This window comes from Podarcis liolepis (assembly GCF_965112155.1).
Source record: "Podarcis liolepis genome assembly, chromosome: 13".
Lineage (NCBI taxonomy): Eukaryota > Metazoa > Chordata > Lepidosauria > Squamata > Lacertidae > Podarcis > Podarcis liolepis.
The window spans coordinates 39,409,028-39,428,833 of NC_139573.1; the positions used below are offsets into that span (position 1 = coordinate 39,409,028).

At 42.5% G+C, this 19,806-nt stretch overlaps 1 protein-coding gene and 1 long non-coding RNA gene across 4 annotated transcripts; one reads left to right on the forward strand and one right to left on the reverse strand.

The window, feature by feature from the left end:
* Positions 1-1,558: 1,558 nt before the first annotated feature.
* On the reverse strand, positions 1,559-19,553 carry LOC310690551 (vomeronasal type-2 receptor 26-like). Of its 3 annotated transcripts, XM_083469735.1 has the most exons (7): positions 15,180-15,758; positions 14,820-14,946; positions 6,595-6,877; positions 4,825-5,688; positions 3,402-3,629; positions 3,042-3,168; positions 1,559-2,891 (listed from the first exon to the last, which is right to left on the reverse strand). In XM_083469735.1, the coding sequence occupies exons 2-7, from the start codon at positions 14,849-14,851 to the stop codon at positions 1,993-1,995; spliced, it is 2,433 nt and encodes an 810-aa protein (XP_083325861.1). In that variant the 5' UTR covers positions 14,852-14,946; positions 15,180-15,758; the 3' UTR covers positions 1,559-1,992. The 3 variants fall into 3 exon arrangements, with proteins under 3 accessions (XP_083325861.1, XP_083325860.1, XP_083325859.1); XM_083469734.1 differs by lacking the exons at positions 1,559-2,891; positions 3,042-3,168; positions 3,402-3,629; positions 4,825-5,688; positions 6,595-6,877 and adding exons at positions 13,764-14,669; positions 16,603-17,466; positions 18,353-18,635; positions 19,179-19,553 and having other exon boundaries at positions 15,180-15,407; XM_083469733.1 differs by lacking the exons at positions 1,559-2,891; positions 3,042-3,168; positions 3,402-3,629; positions 4,825-5,688; positions 6,595-6,877 and adding exons at positions 13,764-14,669; positions 16,603-17,466; positions 18,353-18,635; positions 19,157-19,553 and having other exon boundaries at positions 15,180-15,407.
* LOC310690870 lies at positions 3,601-5,205 on the forward strand. The gene is made up of 3 exons (XR_014518234.1): positions 3,601-3,983; positions 4,101-4,198; positions 5,121-5,205. It is a non-coding gene; the product is annotated as an uncharacterized lncRNA (long non-coding RNA).
* Positions 19,554-19,806: the final 253 nt, after the last annotated feature.

Below are 19,806 nucleotides of genomic sequence, written 5' to 3' on the forward strand. Positions count from 1 at the left end.
ACAAATTCTTAGTTTTGGAGTCTAACAGTTCTGTTTCCAATTTTGATTTTTCCACCTGGAAGCCAATTTTTTTATCCAAATTATATGCCTCCATTATCTGATAATAATGAAGCCAATCTCGCACTCTATTTTTTTAATTTTTCAAAACTCTGCAGTTTTAATCTGTCTCCCTCTTGTTCCAAATTTTCCCAATATTTCGGCCGTTTAGCCTCCATATTGAGCTTTTTCTGAGCCTTCGCTTCCATTGGTGACAGCCACCTTGGGGTTTTATTCTCAAGCGAATCCTTATAGCTTATCCAAACATTAAACAGTGCTTTTCTGACAATATGGTTTTTAAACGCGTTATGTGCTTTGACCTTATCATACCACAGATATGCATGCCACCCAAAGACATTATTAAAGCCTTCTAAGTCCAACACATCAGTGTTCTCAAGAAGCATCCATTCTCTCAGCCAGCAAAAAGCGGCTGATTCATAATAATAATATCTAGAGAGATATCTCTAGATTTGTCTGGCAGGACAAATCCACCTCTTTCCTTAGCGTCAGTTAGCGTCAGTTAATATCTTAAATTTTATTCGAGGTTTCTTGCCCTGCCAGACAAATCTAGAGATATCTCTCTGCCACTTCTTGAAACACTCCATTTTATCTAATATTTGCAATGTTTGAAACAAAAACAACATCCTTGGCAATACATTCATCTTTATCACAGCAATTCGGCCTAGCAATGATAACTTCAGATTTGACCATATTTCTAGATCCTTTTTCACTTCCGCCCAACATTTTTCATAGTTATCCTTAAACAGAGTCACATTCTTAGCAGTCATGTTAACCCCTAAGTATATTCTCTCCCCCAAATTGTTTACCCTTTCCGCACAGATGGTTGCTAACCAATGCCTAAGCAACCACTCACATACTGTAATTCAATAATTCAAATCCCATTAGCAATACCACCATTGTTATAAGTAAGAACAATGAGGTCAGAGGAACATCACCTGGGTGTGAGGCGTGAAGGCAGCTTTCTGCAAGGCCCCGACTCACCAGCCCTACTGAAGAGACTCCTCATGAGGCTGGAGGAACATCACCTGGCTATTGTTTTATTTGTTTTAATATGCTGTACACTGCTTCGGGACGCAGGTGGCACTGTGGGTAAAGCCTCAGCGCCTAGGACTTGCCAATCACATGGTCAGTGGTTCGAATCCCTGTGATGGGGTGAGCTCCTGTGGTTCGGTCCCAGCTCCTGCCCACCTACCAGTTCGAAAGCACCCCTAAGTGCAAGTAGATAAATAGGTACCGCTTTATAGCGGGAAGGTAAATGGCATTTCCGTGTGCTGCGCTGGTGCTGGCTCGCCAGATGCAGCTTAGTCACGCTGGCCATGTGACCCGGAAGTGTCTGTGGACAGCTCTGGCTCCCGACCTCTAGAGTGAGATGAGCGCACAACCCTATAGTCGGACACGACTGGCCCGTATGGGCAGGGGTACCTTTACCTTTACCTTGACACCGCTTTGAGATTTGTATTAAAAATATAAAGCGGTATAGAAATTGAAAAGGAAATAAATAAATAAATAAAAACAAAACCAGAAATTGTGTAGGAAATATCACCTTTAACTACTGAAATCAATGATACTGATTACTCATGACAGTAGCAATTCCACTGAAACCTTACTTACTGGAGAATCACATAGAAAAGAATAAGGAGAAGCTTTTTAAGCCTCCCAATATATTGTTTTCTCTTTTTCAGTGTATAATTAACCACCATCTGGTGTTCTAGTCAGGCCTTCATACTTAGCAGTATCCATGATAGTTTCTTAGTTTCCCAAACGTTGAAAAAGGTTGTGGACCCCTATTTCAGAAAGACCACAGAGGATTTTAAAAGTAATTGCACACAGGAATTGTAACAGATAAAATACAGCATGGTTATACGATGTAGAAAAAGAGAGATTAATTTGCCCATATTCTGATAGAACAAAAAACAGAGATGTTAGGCTAATTTGTTATTTCTTCTTTATTAACTTCTCCTTGCAGTTCAGATCAGGTCTCAACACAATGATGTAGCATTTGGGAGCAAAGATGGAGCCCAGTATCCCAACACTGGAGGCCAAGATGGAGAAGATCTCCACAGCCACCATGTATTTCCCCTTGGTGCTCAGGTACACTGGAACAAAGGAGATCCAAACACTACAAAACAACAACATGCTGAAGGTGATGAATTTGGCCTCATTAAAGCTGTCAGGCAGTTTCCTGGCAAAAAAGGCCACAACAAAGCTGAGAATGGCCAGAAACCCCATGTAGCCCAGGACACAGTAAAACAGGGCAACTGACCCTTCGTTGCAGCCTAGAATGATTTCCCTCATCACAGACTGCATGTCAGAATCAGGGAATGGGGGAGAGGTTCCTAACCACACAATGCAAATACCAGCTTGGATAAGGGAACAAGAAATCACAATGGAGCTTGCCAGTCTTTTCCCCACCCACTTCCTCATTCGGGATCCTGGTTTGGTGGCCACAAAGGCCAGAACCACCGTGATCATTTTGGCCAGAACACAAGAAACGGTCACTGTGAAAACAAGGCCAAAAGCCATTTGTCGGAGAAGGCAGCTGACTCTTTCTGGAGGGCTGAGGAAGATCAATGGGCAGAGGAAGCAGAGCAGGAGGAAAGTGAGGAGAGTGTAGGTGAGGTCCCGATTGTTTGCTCTGACAATGGGTGTGTCCTGATGTTTAATGAAGATGGCTAGGACCACCACTGTAAGAAAAGAGAGAAAAACAGCAAACATTGCTAAGCTCATCCCCAGAGGCTCTTTAAAAGACAGGAAGCTGATGGTCTTTGGAATGCATAGTGATTTGTCTCTGTGTGGATAGTGATCTTCGGGGCACCCAACACAGTCATCCATATCTGGAGAGAAAATAATATATTCAGATTTCAAATGTTCTGGATAGCAACTACAAATGCTACCACTTTGAAACTCTTAAGGTTCAAATAGAAATATCACAGGTGTCTCCTTTATACATTTGAAAAGTACCATCTATATATTGTGTCCCCTACCTTTCTGTGATGAAATCTTGCCTTGAGGACACGGAGCACAATCATAGCAGCAGAATGGCTCCCCCTCCTTCTTTTCCTTCCTGGAACCAGGAGGGCAACTTGGGTTACATAACGAAAGGGGTGGAACCTGCCCATTTAAATAAACAAATAAACATTTTAGCACACAGAAATTAGTAGTATTTCAACCCACCCCCAACTAGAAATAGGAAGACACTAAAATACTTATTCCAGACTCAGAGCCAAACTACTCATTTTTCTATTTGGGTAACAAATATCTCAAATGGAGCGCAATCTGTTGGAATGTAATGTTAAAGATATTCTCTTTTCCTGTCTCTCATGGATGTAGGAATTATGCCTCACCTGGTGAAAGCTCTGGTGCCACACCATTCTGTTGTCATCAATGGAAATCAGCTGGCCTGGGACAGCCTCCCCACCCAGTCTTCCAACCTTGGCTCTCATGAAGGAGTTATTTGGAAAAGTGACTATGTTGGTAATATCAAAGCCAGCTTCTGCTTCCCTGCTCTCACTGAAAGTTACTGTTTCTCCAGCAGAGTTGTTAAAGGAGACACTCGTAAGGAAGGGATGGAGCTGCATTGGAAGAAAAATAGGAACTATGAAGTAATGCATATGTCTCTCCTTACTGACACTCAGGATGCCTCCAACATTCAGTACTGGCAGGGACTGCTATGCAAACAGAATCCATTCATTGGAATTGGTTTGTAAGCCGAGCATTCACAGAGAGAGCCAATGATTTCCTTTCTCTCCTATAGGGAAAATCCTAATGCATTCCTGACCAAGAAGAAATGAGGAAAAAATCCATGGCTTTCAGTTCCCACTGCCTGGATATGTCACACCCCACCGAAGAGAATCGTAGGGTAACCAGCCTCAAATAACGATCATGAAGACATCTAATCAACGCATGAAGGGGGCTAATGCCATGGAGTAAGCTGTCCATGAGTCTGACCAAATTGCGGGAGGCAGTGGAAGACAGGAGTGCCTGGCGTGCTCTGGTCCATGGGGTCACGAAGAGTCGGACACAACTGAACGACTAAACAACAGCAAAGCTGTCCTACCAGGCTTCGTCTATGTCACTTCCCTTCACTTTGGGAGGAGATGGGCAACAAAGCCTTTTGGTTTTGGGGAAACTCAGCCTACATGTGAATTCTCGGAGCTGCTCTCACCTTCTCCTCTCATTGTAGGCTTGGATCCTCCCCTCAAATTGTGTGCAGAGAAACTGCTTGTAATGGAGCAGGACAGAGCAAGATCAGATTCTCCTTCACTTACAGTTTCTCCGCAAACATAGGTACCTATTAACAAAGAAGCAGCACAGTACAGGATTCACAGCTACTGCTTAAGAACTGGAGGAGCAGCTTATCTGCCTACGTTAAGCGGAGGATCATAGCCTACAGTTAGTACTTGAAAATTTTCAGTTTAGTCTTCTACATTTAGATACGATACGATAATCTTTATTGTCATTGTCCCATACAGAACAACGAAATTGAAAATCTACATCAGACATACAGAAACCAACAAGCCTGCTATCCCAGCTATCCCAGCCTGGTTAGGTCCCTAAAATCTCTGATACCCCATAATTAAATACAATATACTCCCATAGAGACTACCTTACACTGTGTTTAAAACCAAAATCACAATTGAATAAAAACTGTTTCTCAGGAGGCTAGTCCTAGTCTTTATAACCCTGTACCTTCTTCCAGAAGGCAAAAGCTGAAAGAGATCACTTCACTGCCCATGTCAAATAACTTGTATGTTATGATAGCATTACCTGCCAAGGCTGCAGTTTCTGAAGCTTGTGCATCCCTCCTTCCACTGCTGCCCTGTATTTGGCCCCGGGCAAGAACATTGCATGTAGAGCATGTGCTGTGGCATAGACAGCATTATAGATGCTATAGCTGTGGCTTGTTATACTCATCTCAAAGCCGGATGAAGGGAGATCTTCCAGCTTCTCCTCTCCAGTGCAGATTTCACTGGCCTGCTCTTCTGTGTTGGGGTTTGGAAATAAACAGAGAAATACCTGTGCCCAGAACTGCTTGACAAAGCCATTTCCATTTGCCTCAAAAGGATTTTGTACCTGAAGAAAGGCTTTGAATCCTTGTACCACATTTGAATAAACTGCAAAGGAGAGGGAACCGTGGAAGACATGCATGTCCCAACTCATTTGGTAGGTCAATGTTGTGAAATCCACCTGTGCTGTCAGAATCCACACCTTGCCCACAGATGTTTTGTTAATATTTTCCATTTCACCTAGCACTAGCATTGTTCGCAAGCGAATCATGGGCGTTGTTCCTCCATAGAAAACAACAACCTTGGCTTCACTTTCCATAATAACATGATAGATTTGGATGAAGTCAGACTGCACATCATAAAAGTCTGCCAGATATGTGGTTTTCAGGGTTGTCTCTGAGAAGGCCAAGCAAATGCCTTTCTGGGAGAGCAGAGGTTTCAGGGTCTGAATAAATCTCTCTCCACTGTCATCATCCACAGCGAGCAACCCAACCCATGTCCAACCAAAATGCAGAAGTAACTCAACAATCCCAGTGTACTGATGGGCTTCATTCGGCACCATCCTATAGAAGGAAGTGGATTGGCTTTGACCAGGATCTTCTGGAGCAAAGGAACCATAAGTGAGCTAAAGGGAATAAAGAGGCATAATTCATAAATGCAGAAGAAGGACTGTATGTGTATTCAATGCCTGCCTGCCATGGAGACATGATGAGCCAGTTGCCTCAGGAAGGAGACTCCAGAAAGTTGGGAGGTTGGCCGCCATGGCGTGCTGCCCTGCTTTGCTCTCCTTTCTCCTCATCTTCTGTCTCCAGTTCATCCTCCTTGCTTTCCTGCACTGCTGCTGACCCCCGCCCTAGTTAATGCATGAGGGTGTAAAGGCCATAGAGTAGTAAGCTGCTGTTGCCAATCTTGTGTAGGTCATGCCGACTTCACCTCCGGTGAAAAGAGGGCACCTTTCTGCCAACACATGAGCCAAAGTGCAAAGTCAATCCAGACCATTCTCTGCATGCCTCAGTAGAAGCTCTGTACAGAACCATTTCCAAACATAAAGAGAAAGTCACCTATTGAAAATCCTAGTATTGACCTTTGAAAGCTCTAATTTGTCTGAACCTCATATATCTAGAGGGCCACCTTCTCCCACACCACCCACACTTCCTGGTTTATTGGGTGAGGCCAGGTCACACCTAATACATTATGCTGCCTGAGATAGAGACCAACTGCTCCTGCCATTGAATCCTCCTTCAATATACCAATAGGACCGCATCATCTACTGCACTTGGGACACCAGACTAGTTAGAGGAGTCAGGGGAGGCACTCCTCAGACCTAGAGCAGAGAGAAAAGGCAAGTGTGCTTAAGAAGGGGAAATAGGATTGCCCACCTAGAGCAGACATCTTTAATTGCAAAGCCCACAGGAAACACATTTTGTGAAGAGCAGGACCAGCCTCCTTTTTTATCCACAACTCTACAAAACGTTTTTGGATAGAAAAGATCATGGTGATTGAGTGTGAAGAGTCCAAGGCAGTATCTTACCTGGGGAATCTTGTAGATGCTCAATATGTCTGCCATGTAGAGGGAGGTATCAAAGTCCAGTCCCCCAATAACTGCCACCAGGTGTTTCTGGGTGTCACACTTGTAGTTGGGTATAAATGTGGAGGGAAGGTTCAGAGCAGCCCGATAGGTCATCCTTTCATTGAAGTAACTGTCATAGATGTGGAATCCTAAGGTGATATTTGGTAAGATCTTGGGGTTCTCATTGATCTCCTTGACAGCAAATATCAAGGCCAGAATATGCTGGTAGTTCTTTGGCACAACACTGCAATGAGAATTTTATGCTATATATTTGAAATATATGCTATGCATTTAAAAAGGGGGGGGGGAGGCTTGACAATTCTTCAGCATTTTAGTTGAAATTGTGTCCTAGTATATATGGAAAGGCGTTTCCCTTGAAGAAATACATTGTATTCCACTTTTATACTTGTAGCTCACTTTTATTAATACAGTGGTACCTCAGGTTACAGACGCTTAACTGCCATTTCTTGGCTGATCAGAACCTTCTGCCAGTTAGTCTGTTGTTGCCCTGGCCAATTGGAATAAATGGACCTGATCCAGCTCTGTCTATAAATGAATTTCCCTCTCTTCCCCTGCCACCAGTCCTCTGTCATCGAACAAGCCTGCACCATAGTGACAGCACAAGGCTACAGACATTGACAGTCACACAGAGACATCAACAGAAGCCATAAAATATTTTGAAACCACGAAGCTGAATAATAATAATAATAATAATAATAATAATAATAATAATAATAATAATAATAATATACCCCCTTCATCTGAAGATCTAACATGATAAAAATAAAGTGTACAGGTTGCCGTTTGGGCTTAGACATATACAAATTATTTATTTATTTATAGGTATTGATCTGACTCCCGGAACAAAAGTTGTATTGAAATTCAGAGAAGCAAGTAGCCAGGCTTAATGGAGTTATTCTCATCATATTCTAACCTGTGACACATTTTAAACTGGGAGGGTCATATAAGACTAGCCTGACTTGGATGAGAAGATCTGAATGAGAATTTCACCTCAAAGGAGAGGTGAGCTTTTAAGACCCTTCACCCCAAACTTTCAGAGATGAAGTTCAATATTCAGAACAAAGAAGGGCTTTCCATCTTAAACTAGGTAAGTTTAAGTTGTGGCTCCTCTTGTGAAACCCTTCTTGGAAGAAATTTGGTGGGATGTGGGGAGGAGAGAACTCATGAATGAAAGAAAGACTCTCTCATCTCACTGACTACACATTCAGATCTCCATTTCCCACCTTCCAAGCCAACTCTTCAGCTCTGAGATGGTCCCCCCCCCCCGACACCTCTGCCTGGAAGGAAATGCCTCTAAAATCAGTGGAACTTGTTTCTGAGTAAGCCTGGTTAGAGCAGGGGGACGTTTTTGTGACATCTGATTATGTGTCATATGAAGTCTTTACAAGGTATTAAGAAGTTGACTGGTCGTTAGCCTTTCCTTGAAGTCTTCTTTGTCAGAAGCAGTAAGGAGGTGAGAAGCAAGTCCGCCAATAATAAGATCACCAGCTTGGTAGTATTCATGTGGAATTCTGGACAGATCATGGATGGTGCAACATGTATGTTTGCAAACTATATGTGGAAGATGAAAGAGAATGGGCACAACAAACAGCAACATACTGAGGCAAATATTCTTTCTCATCTGACACCCTCCTTTCCAGCTGGAAAATGAACCTTAGCTTCAGAACCACACTCAGTACAATATACTGCCTTGACAGGAACAGCACTTCTCGACCAATTCATAGATTAAAATCCTATTTTACACCTCAACACAGAGAAAAGCAAAAATCCTGCCTCTCCCTCTTCCCTCTCCCTTGCTTAGAATGGCAGGAAGGCGTTTTATGCCCATGTTTAGACTCTGGCTGGTATTGTCTGGAAATCTATTGAGACATTATTCAAGAGAGACTTAGTCATGATGAGATTGGTAATTACAGATTTGATGATAACTAGGTCTCTCTACATCAAAAACAACAAAATGACTAGAAAAAACACCATCACATGCTTGTGTTATTTCATCAAAAGTGGTTTCTGTCTGTTTATGGGACAACAAAAGAGCATGCAAAAATACCTACAAGGAGGAAGAAAAGAACAGAACAGTGGTCCAGTCTGCTATCAGTGCTGAAAAGCTTCATCTGAACAGTGGAAATGGTCATTCTGACCTCCAAAATTCCCCCCTGAACACCTGTTCATTAATTTACTGACAATTCTACTAAGACTGAACAATTGTGAAAGGGGTTGAGTTATGGCAGATGATTTGTGTAGATGGCAAGTAAAATTAAGTATAAAAAGGGAGAATTCCCTGGATGCCAGGATTCATGTTTGGGGCAAGTACTCTTTGGTAAGAGAACCCCAACAGATATTTTCAATCACAAAATATTCAGCAAAGTAAAGCGTGGAAATATAGGTTGTTAGGTCTTAAAAATATACCCCCATGAGTTCCAAAACTTCCCTCACCCCTAAGCATTGAAAAGGACCACACATCTGGTCAGTGAAAACTGGCATACTTACAAACTCTTCAAAGGTGAGGTTCATGTGTTTCTCCATACATCAGTCAGAAAACACAGGCAGTAACACTTGGCTTAGTTACACTGGTGAAAGCTCCAAATTATTGGTATAGGAGTCCAAGAGAGACTTCTTAGAGCCATGAGTTCTGAGCTTGTAGCAACCAGATAAGACCTTAAATATTATGCTTCTTGGGTAGACCGATAGAGAGCAATAGGCCATGTATGTCTGGATAAACCTGCTGGCGGGGTCTATGATTCTAAAGGTTGGTAATTAGGGTGAGGTAAGCTAGCTTTTACTGTTTTCGGGCCCTGCTCAAATTCCAAGAGTGTCTTGGTATCTTTCTTAAATGTAGTTCTAAGTTAAAATGGTTCTGTTTGGTCCTGCAATCTCTCAATAATGTATTTACTTATATTTGCTGCTTTTACTTCTTATTGTAGGATGTCATCTGAATGTGGTATGTAGCTTCTTGGTTAGGGCTATACCATGACAGATTTTTGGTGATTTTTGGTGACTTTGCAGGGCTGCTGTCAAGGTTGGTTTTTGCAAAGGCCCCTTCTTACCTTCCCAGACAACATAACCCTCAACTTACCTAACCCTGACAGGTATAAGCCTTCTCTTTTACTTGTTTGTCCATGTGGGACCATAGGCTGGGCCCCCATGGCCAGACAAGAACTAGGAAACCCCACTCCTTCCTGATACGCTAGCATCTCTCTCACCTCCTTTACATGTCCTGCAGCAGTGGGAAATTAAGCCTGAGAAGGTGTTCAGAAACCACACATTCTTTGCAAGTGCTGTGTGAGTGTCTGGAGGCGGTTGGAGGATGGATTGCAGCTAACAGATTGAGGTTGAATCCTGACAAGACAGAAGTACTGTCTCTGGGGGACAGGAGGTGGGTGGGTGTGGAAGACTCCCTGGTCCAGAATGAGGTAACTGTGCCCCTGAAGGACCGGGTGCACAGCCAGGGAGTCATTTTGGAATCACAGCTGTCCATGAAGGCACAGGTCAATTCTGTGTCCTGGGCAGCTGTCTACCAGCTCCATCTGGTACGCAGGCTGAGACCCTACCTGCCCATGGACTGTCTTGCCAGAGTGGTGCATGCTCTGGTTATCTCCTGTTTGGACTATTGCAATGCGCTCTGTGTGGGGCTACCTTTGAAAGTGACGCGGAAACTACAACTAATCCAGAATGTGGCAGCTAGACTGGTGACTGGGAGTGGCCGCTGAGACCATATAACACTCATCCTGAAAGACCTACATTGGCTCCCAGTATGTTTCTGGGCACAATTCAAAGTGTTGGTGCTGACATTTAAAGCCTTAAATGGCCTAGGCCCAGTATACCTGGAGGAGCATCTCCACCCCTATCATTCAGCTTGGACGCTGAGGTCCAGCACTAAGGGCCTTCTGGCTATTCCCGGACTGAGAGAAGTGAAGTTACAGGGAACCAGGCAGAGGGCCTTCTTGGTAGTGGCGCCCGCCCTGTAGAACGCCCTCCCATCAGATGTCAAAGAAATAAACAACTATCAGAGTTTTAGAAGACATCTGAAGGCAGCCCTGTTTAGAGAAGCTTTTAATATTTGATGAATCATTGTATTTTAATATTGTGCTGGAAGCTGCCTAGAGTGGCTGAGGAAACCCAGCCAGATGAGTGGGGTATAAATAATAAATTATTATAAAATTATTAATATAAGCACAAGCAGCTATTTGTGCTCCTAATAGAAAAACACCTCAAATATGGAAACATATAGACTGCCCAAAAAATGTGAGTATGTGAAACAAAGAACTATTTGGAGGGGTGGTATATAGATGCAATAAAGAAAAAACGATTAGCAAATACAAAAAGAATGGTTAGTTAACGTATTTGAGATATCAAGATTTATGAGAGAATTAACTTTACAATTGCCCAGATGTATTCAGTATTCATAGTGGGTCATGGAATGAAATGGTCTTTTTATTTACCAATCTTCTTGTTCCACCATGTTTCAAATAATGTCTGATAAAGCGGGTTCTCCTTCATGAAGAGCACATGTTGTGGTGGGAGCAACCATGACATCCCCTGTTGCTGGGTGGGTTAGTTTGGATGGCCACGAATTTGATTGGGCACACCCAATGTTGCTGGGGAAAATTGATGGTTGCAATTTTATTTGATTGATGGGGGTGCTATATAGGTCCCTATGCACAGCATTGAGCTTTCTCTTTTCGCTGAGCACATCAAATTACCCACCCACCCTCCCTTAAATTAGGGTTTGCGCTGACCTTGCTATGCCTGTCATGGGGTCGTCTGCTTTGGAGCAGGGGCCTGGTAGGAATTTTTACCATTTGGCTGATTGGCTGGGGCCATTTGGGTTTGCCTACTGCGTAGCAAATCGTCACAACTTGTAAGATTGTGGTTAGGCATTGGTTAATTTTTTGGTTGGTGGAGGGGATGTGGTTGGCTGTGCCTGCCCCTCCAATGCTGCTGCTGCTGCTGCAAGGGTATTCCGTTAAAGGAATCCAGGGGCTCGCCATGCTTTTGTCCGTATCCCTGACAAAGGGCTAGGGCCACAACAGAGCCCCAGGGAGCATTTGGGGAGAGGTGTGAGCCTGGCACCCAGCTTTATTCTCTCCCCCATTTTTTTTAAAAAATAGTATTTATTAAGGTTTTAAGTTTACAAAAAGACAAAAGAAAAAACACCAAATTAAACAATGGCAAAACAACACATCACAATAAAAAAACAGAAAAATAGAAACAATAAAAAACAAAACAAATCGAGCCTTCCCATAACTTATCTTTCATTTGCTTGTTTCCCTGACCTCCTCACACCTCCCTTTTTTGTATTCTAAGTCAATTATCCATTTCAGCAAATCCTTTCCCTCTCTTCAAAATTTTTATCCTGAAAATTTATATTGATCTTAATATAAGTTTACTTTCCCTCTTTTCACCAATTAGCAGTCTATTTTTCTTAAATCTTTGATACATTTTTGCTAAAATCACATAGATCCATTCCAACATCATTCTAACATTCATTAATTTTACAATGTTTCTGTAAATAGTCTTTAAATTTCTTCCAATCTTCCTCCACCGACTCTTCTCCCTGGTCTCGGATTCTGCCAGTCATTTCCGCCCGTTCCATATAGTCTATCACCTTCATCTGCCATTCTTCCAGAGTGGGTAGATCTTGTGTCTTCCAATACTTTGCAATAAGTATTCTTGCTGCTGTTGTAGCATACTTAAAGAAAGTTCTATCCTTCTTTGGCACCAATTGGCCAACCATGCCCAGGAGAAAGGCCTCTGGTTTCTTCAGAAAGGTATATTTAAATACCTTTTTCATTTCATTATAGATCATCTCCCAGAAAGCCTTAATCCTTGGGCATGTCCACCAAAGGTGAAAGAATGTACCTTCTGTCTCTTTACATTTCCAGCATTTATTATTGGGTAAGTGATAAAATTTTCGCAAGCTTGACTGGTGTCATGTACCCCCTGTATATCATTTTCATTATATTCTCTCTTAAGGCATTACATGCCGTGAACTTCATACCTGTGGTCCATAACTGTTCCCAGTCAGCCATCATAATGTTATGTCCAACATCCTGTGCCCATTTAATCATAACAGATTTCACTGTTTCATCCTGAGTATTCCATTTCAACAGCAAATTATACATTCTTGACAAATTCTTAGTTTTGGAGTCTAACAGTTCTGTTTCCAATTTTGATTTTTCCACCTGGAATCCAATTTTTTAATCCAAATTATTTGCCTCCATTATCTGATAATAATGAAGCCAATCTCGCACTCTATTTTTTAATTTTTCAAAACTCTGCAGTTTTAATCTGTCTCCCTCTTGTTCCAAATTTTCCCAATATTTCGGTTGTTTAGCCTCCATATCGAGCTTTTTCTGAGCCTTCGCTTCCATTGGTGACAGCCACCTTGGGGTTTTATTCTCAAGCAAATCCTTATATCTTACCCAAACATTAAACAGTGCTTTTCTGACAATATGGTTTTTAAACGCGTTATGTGCTTTGACCTTATCATACCACAGATATGCATGCCACCCAAAGACATTATTAAAGCCTTCTAAGTCCAACACATCAGTGTTCTCAAGAAGCATCCATTCTCTCAGCCAGAAAAAAGCGGCTGATTCATAATAAAGTTTTAAGTCTGGCAGGGCAAATCCACCTCTTTCCTTAGCGTCAGTTAATATCTTAAATTTTATTCGAGGTTTCATGCCCTGCCAGACAAATCTAGAGATATTTCTCTGCCACTTCTTGAAACACTCCATTTTATCTAATATTTGCAATGTTTGAAACAAAAACAACATCCTTGGCAATACATTCATCTTTATCACAACAATTCGGCCTAGCAATGATAACTTCAGATTTGACCATATTTCTAGATCCTTTTTCACTTCCGTCCAACATTTTTCATAGTTATCCTTAAACAGATTCACATTCTTAGCAGTCATGTTAACCCCTAGGTATATTCTCTCCCCAAAATTGTTTCTGAAATCCTATTTCAGAAAGACCACAGAGGATTTTAAAAGTAATTGCACACAGGAATTGTAACAGATAAAATACAGCATGGTTATACGATGTAGAAAAAGAGAGATTAATTTGCCCATATTCTGATAGAACAAAAAACAGAGATGTTAGGCTAATTTGTTATTTCTTCTTTATTAACTTCTCCTTGCAGTTCAGATCAGGTCTCAACACAATGATGTAGCATTTGGGAGCAAAGATGGAGCCCAGTAAGCCAGCACTGGAGGCCAAGATGGAGAAGATCTCCACAGCCACCATGTATTTCCCCTTGGTGCTCAGGTACACTGGAACAAAGGAGATCCAAACACTACAAAACAACAACATGCTAAAGGTGATGAATTTGGCCTCATTGAAGCTGTCAGGCAGTTTCCTGGCAAAAAAGGCCACAACAAAGCTGAGAATGGCCAAAAAGCCCATGTAAGCCAGAACACAGTAAAACAGGGCGACTGACCCTTCGTTGCAGCCTAGAATGATTTCTCTCATCGCAGACTGCATGTCAGAATCAGGAAATGGGGGAGAGGTTCCTAACCATATAGTACAAATGACCACTTGGATAAGGGAACAAGAAATCACAATGGAGCTTGCCAGTCTTTTCCCCACCCACTTTCTCATTCTGGATCCTGGTTTGGTGGCCACAAAGGCCAGAACCACCGTGATCGTTTTGGCCAGAACACAAGAAACGGTCACTGTGAAAACAAGGCCAAAAGCCATTTGTCGGATCAGGCAGCTCACTCTTTCTGGAGGGCTGAGGAAGATCAATGGGCAGAGGAAGCAGAGCAGGAGGAAAGTGAGGAGAGTGTAGGTGAGGTCCCGATTGTTTGCTCTGACAAGTGGTGTGTCCTGATGTTTAATGAAGATGACTAGGACCACCACTGTGAGGAGAGAGAGAGAAAGAGCAAACAATGCTAAGCTCATCCCCAGAGGCTCTTTAAAAGACAGGAAGCTGATGGTCTTTGGAATGCATTGTGATTGGTCTCTGTGTGGATAGTGATCTTTGGGGCACCCAACACAGTCAACCATGTCTGGAAAGAAAATAATATATTCAGATTTGAGATGTTATGGATAGCAACTACAAATGCTACCACTGTGAAACTCTTAAGGTTCAAATAGAAATATCACAGATGTCTCCTTTATACATTTGAAAAGTACCATCTATATATTGTGTCCCCTACCTTTCTGTGATGAAATCTTGCCTTGAGGACATGGAGCACAATCATAGCAGCAGAATGGCTCCCCCTCCTTCTTTTCCTTCCTGGAACCAGGAGGGCAACTTGGGTTACATAACGAAAGGGGTGGAACCTGCCCATTTAAATAAACACATAAACATTTTAACACACAGAAATTAGTAGTATTTCAACCCACCCCCAACTAGAAATAGGAAGACACTAAAATACTTATTCCAGACTCAGAGCCAAACTACTCATTTTTCTATTTGGGGAACAAATATCTCAAATGGAGCGCAATCTGTTGGAATGTAATGTTAAAGATATTCTCTTTTCCTGTCTCTCATGGATGTAGGAATTATGCCTCACCTGGTGAAAGCTCTGGTGCCACACCATTCTGTTGTCATCAGTGGAAATCAGCTGGCCTGGGACAGCCTCCCCACCCAGTCTTCCAACCTTGACTCTCATGAAGGAGTTATTTGGAAAAGTGACAATGTTGGTAATATCAAAGCCAGCTTCTGCTTCCCTGCTCTCACTGAAAGATACCGTTTCTCCAGCGGAGTTGTTAAAGGAGACACTCCTAAGGAAGGGATGGAGCTGCATTGGAAGAAAAATAGGAACTATGAAGTAATGCATATGTCTCTCCTTACTGACACTCAGGATGCCTTCAACGTTCAGTACTGGCAGGGACTGCTAAGCAAACAGAATCCATTCATTGGAATTGGTTCGTAAGGCGAGCATTCACAGAGAGAGCCAATGATTTCCTTTCTCTCCTATAGGGAAAATCCTAATGCATTCCTGACCAAGAAGAAATGAGGAAAAAATCCATGGCTTTCAGTTCCTACTGCCTGGATATGTCACACCCCACGGAAGAGAATCGTAGGGTAACCAGCCTCAAATAACCATCATGAAGACATCTAATCAACCCATGAAGGGGGCTAATACCATGGAGTAAGCTGTCCATGAGTCTGACCAAACTGCGGGAGGCAGTGGAAGACAGGAGTGCCTGGCGTGCTCTGGTCCATGGGGTCACGAAGAGTCGGACACGACTGAACGACTAAACAACAGCAAAGCTGTCCTACCAGGCTTCGTCTATGTCACTTCCCTTCACTTTGGGAGGAGATGGGCAACAAAGCCTTTTGGTTTTGGGGAAACTCAGCCTACATGTGAATTCTCTGAACTGCTCTCACCTTCTCCTCTCATTGTAGGCTTGGATCCTTCCCTCAAATTGTGTGCAGAGAAACTGCTTGTAATGGAGCAGGACAGAGCAAGATCAGATTCTCCTTCACTTACAGTTTCTCTATAAACATAGGTACCTATTAACAAAGAAGCAGCACAGTACAGGATTCACAGCTACTGCTTAACAACTGGAGGAGCAGCTTATCTGCCTACGTTAAGCGGAGGATCATAGCCTACAGTTAGTACTTGAAAATTTTCAGTTTAGTCTTCTACATTTAGATACGATAAGATAATCTTTCTTATCATTGACCCATACAGAACAACGAAAATGAAAATCTACATCAGACATACAGAAACCAACAAGCCTGCTATCCCAGCTATCCCAGCCTGGTTAACCCCCTAAAAACTCTGATACCCCATAATTAAATACAATATACTCCCATAGAGACTACCTTACACTGTGTTTAAAACCAAAATCACAATTGAATAAAAACTGTTTCTCAGGAGGCTAGTCCTAGTCTTTATAACCCTGTACCTTCTTCCGGAAGGCAAAAGCTGAAAGAGATCACTTCACTGCCCATGTCAAATAACTTGTATGTTATGATAGCATTACCTGCCAAGGCTGCAGTTTCTGAAGCTTCTGCATCCCTCCTTCCACCGCTGCCCTGTATTTGGTCCTGGACAAGAACATGGCATGTAAAGCATGTGCTGTGGCATAAACAGCATTATAGACGCTATAGCTGTGGCTTGTTATGCTCATCTCAAAGCCGGACGAAGGGAGATCTTCCAGCTTCTCCTCTCCAGTGCAGATTTCACTGGCCTGCTCTTCTGTGTTGGGGTTTGGAAATAAACAGAGAAATACCTGTGCCCAGAACTGCTTGACAAAGCCATTTCCATTTTCCTCAAAAGGATTTTGTACACGAAGAAAGGCTTTGAATCCTTGTACCACATTTGAATAAACTGCAAAGGAGAGGGAACCGTGGAAGACATGCATATCCCAACTCATTTGGTAGGTCAATGTTGTGAAATCCACCTGTGCTGTCAGAATCCACACCTTGCCCACAGATGTTTTGTTAATATTTTCCATTTCACCTAGCACTAGCATTGTTCGCAAGCGAATCATGGGCGTTGTTCCTCCATAGAAAACAACAACCTTGGCTTCACTTTCCATAATAACATGATAGATTTGGATGAAGTCAGACTGCACATCATAAAACTCTGCCAAATATGTGGTTTTCAGGGTTGTCTCTGAGAAGGCCAAGCAAATGCCTTTCTGGGAGAGCAGAGGTTTCAGGGTCTGAATAAATCTCTCTCCACTGTCATCATCCACAGCGAGCAACCCAACCCATGTCCAACCAAAATGCAGAAGTAACTCAACAATCCCAGTGTACTGATGGGCTTCATTGGGCACCATCCTATAGAAGGAAGTAGATTGGCTTTGACCAGGATCTTCTGGAGCAAAGGAACCATAAGTGAGCTAAAGGGAATAAAGAGGCATAATTCATAAATGCAGAAGAAGGATTGTATGTGTATTCAACGCCTGCCTGCCATGGAGACATGATGAGCCAGTTGCCTCAGGAAGGAGACTCCAGAAAGTTGGGAGGGTGGCCGCCATGGAGTGCTGCCCCGCTTTGCTCTCCTTTCTCCTCATCTTCTGTCTCCAGTTCATCCTCCTTGCTTTCCTGCACTGCTGCTGACCCCTGCCCTAGTTAATGCATGAGGGTGTAAAGGCCATAGAGTAGTAAGCTGCTGTTGCCAATCTTGTGTAGGCCATGCCTCCTTCACCTCTGGTGAAAAGAGGGCACCTTTCTGCCAACACATGAGCCAAAGTGCAAAGTCAATCCAGACCATTCTCTGCATGCCTCAGTAGAAGCTCTGTACAGAACCATTTCCAAACATAAAGAGAAAGTCACCTATTGAAAATTCTAGTATTGACCTTTGAAAGTTCTAATTTGTCTGAACTTCATATATCTAGAGGGCCACACTTCCTGGTTTATTGGGTGAGGCCAGGTCACACCTAATATATTTTGCTGCCTGAGATAGAAACCAACTGGTCCTGCCATTGAATCCTCCTTCAATATACCAATAGGACCGCATCATCCACTGCACCTGGGACACCAGACTAGTTAGAGGAGTCAGAGGAGGCACTGCTCAGACCTGGAGCAGAGAGAAAAGGCAAGTGTGCTTAAGAAGGGGAAATAGGACTGCCCACCTAGAGCAGACATCTTTAATTGCAAAGCCCACAGGAAACACATTTTCTGAAGAGCAGGACCACACTCCTTTTTTAGTCACAACCCAAAAAATGTTTTTGGATAGAAAAGATCATGGTGATTGAGTGTGAAGAGTCCAAGGCAGTATCTTACCTGGGGAATCTTGTAGATGCTCAATATGTCTGCCATTTGGAGGGAGGTATCAAAGTCCAGTCCCCCAATAACTGCCACCAGGTGTTTCTGGGTGTCGCACTTGTAGTTGGGTATAAGTGTGGAGGGAAGGTTCAGAGCAGCCCGATAGGTCATCCTTTCATTGAAGTAACTGTCATAGATGTGGAATCCTAAGGTGATATTTGGTAAGATCTTCGGATTCTCATTGATCTCCTTGACAGCAAATATCAAGGCCAGAATATGCTGGTAGTTCTTTGGCACAACACTGCAATGAGAATTTCATGCTATATATTTGAAATATATGCTATTCAATTTTTAAAAAGGGGAGGGGAGGCTTGACAATTCTTCAGCATTTTAGTTGAAATTTTGTCCTATTATATATGCAAAGGAGTTTCCCCTGAAGGAATACATTGTATTCCACTTTTATACTTGTAGCTCACTTTTATTAAAACAGTGGTACCTCAGGTTAGAGACGCTTCAGGTTACAAACGCTTCAGTTTACAGACTCCACTAATCGAGAAATAGTACCTCGGGTTAAGTACTTTGCTTCAGGATGAGAACAGAAATCATGCGCCAACATTTCCATGCATTTTGATGGAAACTTTACATCCGTATTTGCATTTTTGTATACATGACTTGGCTAGAAGATTCCACTGCAAAATCTGGAGAAGTATAAATTTCAAATGATGGCTCTCTTTTGGTTTAGATAACTTTTTAGAGCAAGCAAATTTTGGTAGGTTCATGTTCAAATGTGAACTGATTTGTAAGAACTGGGCAGCTTCCTACCTTGAAATAGACACCAGCTCACCTGTTCTGATCTTCAACACAAAATATGGTTAACACACTGGGGATAAGTAGCTTACTATTTAAACCTCAGCTGTCCACTTTCACAGCTTTCTTTGGTTTTTCCCTCACACCTCCCTCCTTACTTCTCCCAGCTGACAGTTAACTGCCATTTCTTGGCTGATCAGAACCTTCAGCCAATTAGTCTGTTGTTGCCCAGGCCAATTGGAATGAATGGACCTGATCCAGCCTATGTCTATATATGAAATTCCCTCCCTTCCCCTGTCACAAGTCCTCTGTCATCGAACAAGCCTGCACCATAGTTACACTACAAGGCTACAGACATTGACAGTCACACAGAGACATCAACAGAAGCCATAAAATATTTTGAAACCATGAAGCTGATTAATTATACTACTACTACTACTACTACTAATAATAATAAACCCCCCTTCATCCGAAGATCTAACATGATAAAAATAGAGTGTAGGGGCTGCCCTTTGGGCTTAGACATATACAAATCAGTTATCTACAGGTACTGATCTGATCCCACGAAAATGCTGTATTGAAATGCAGAGAAGCAGGTAGCCAGGCTTAATGGAGTTATTATCATCATATTCAAACCTGTGACACATTATAAACTGGGAGGGTCA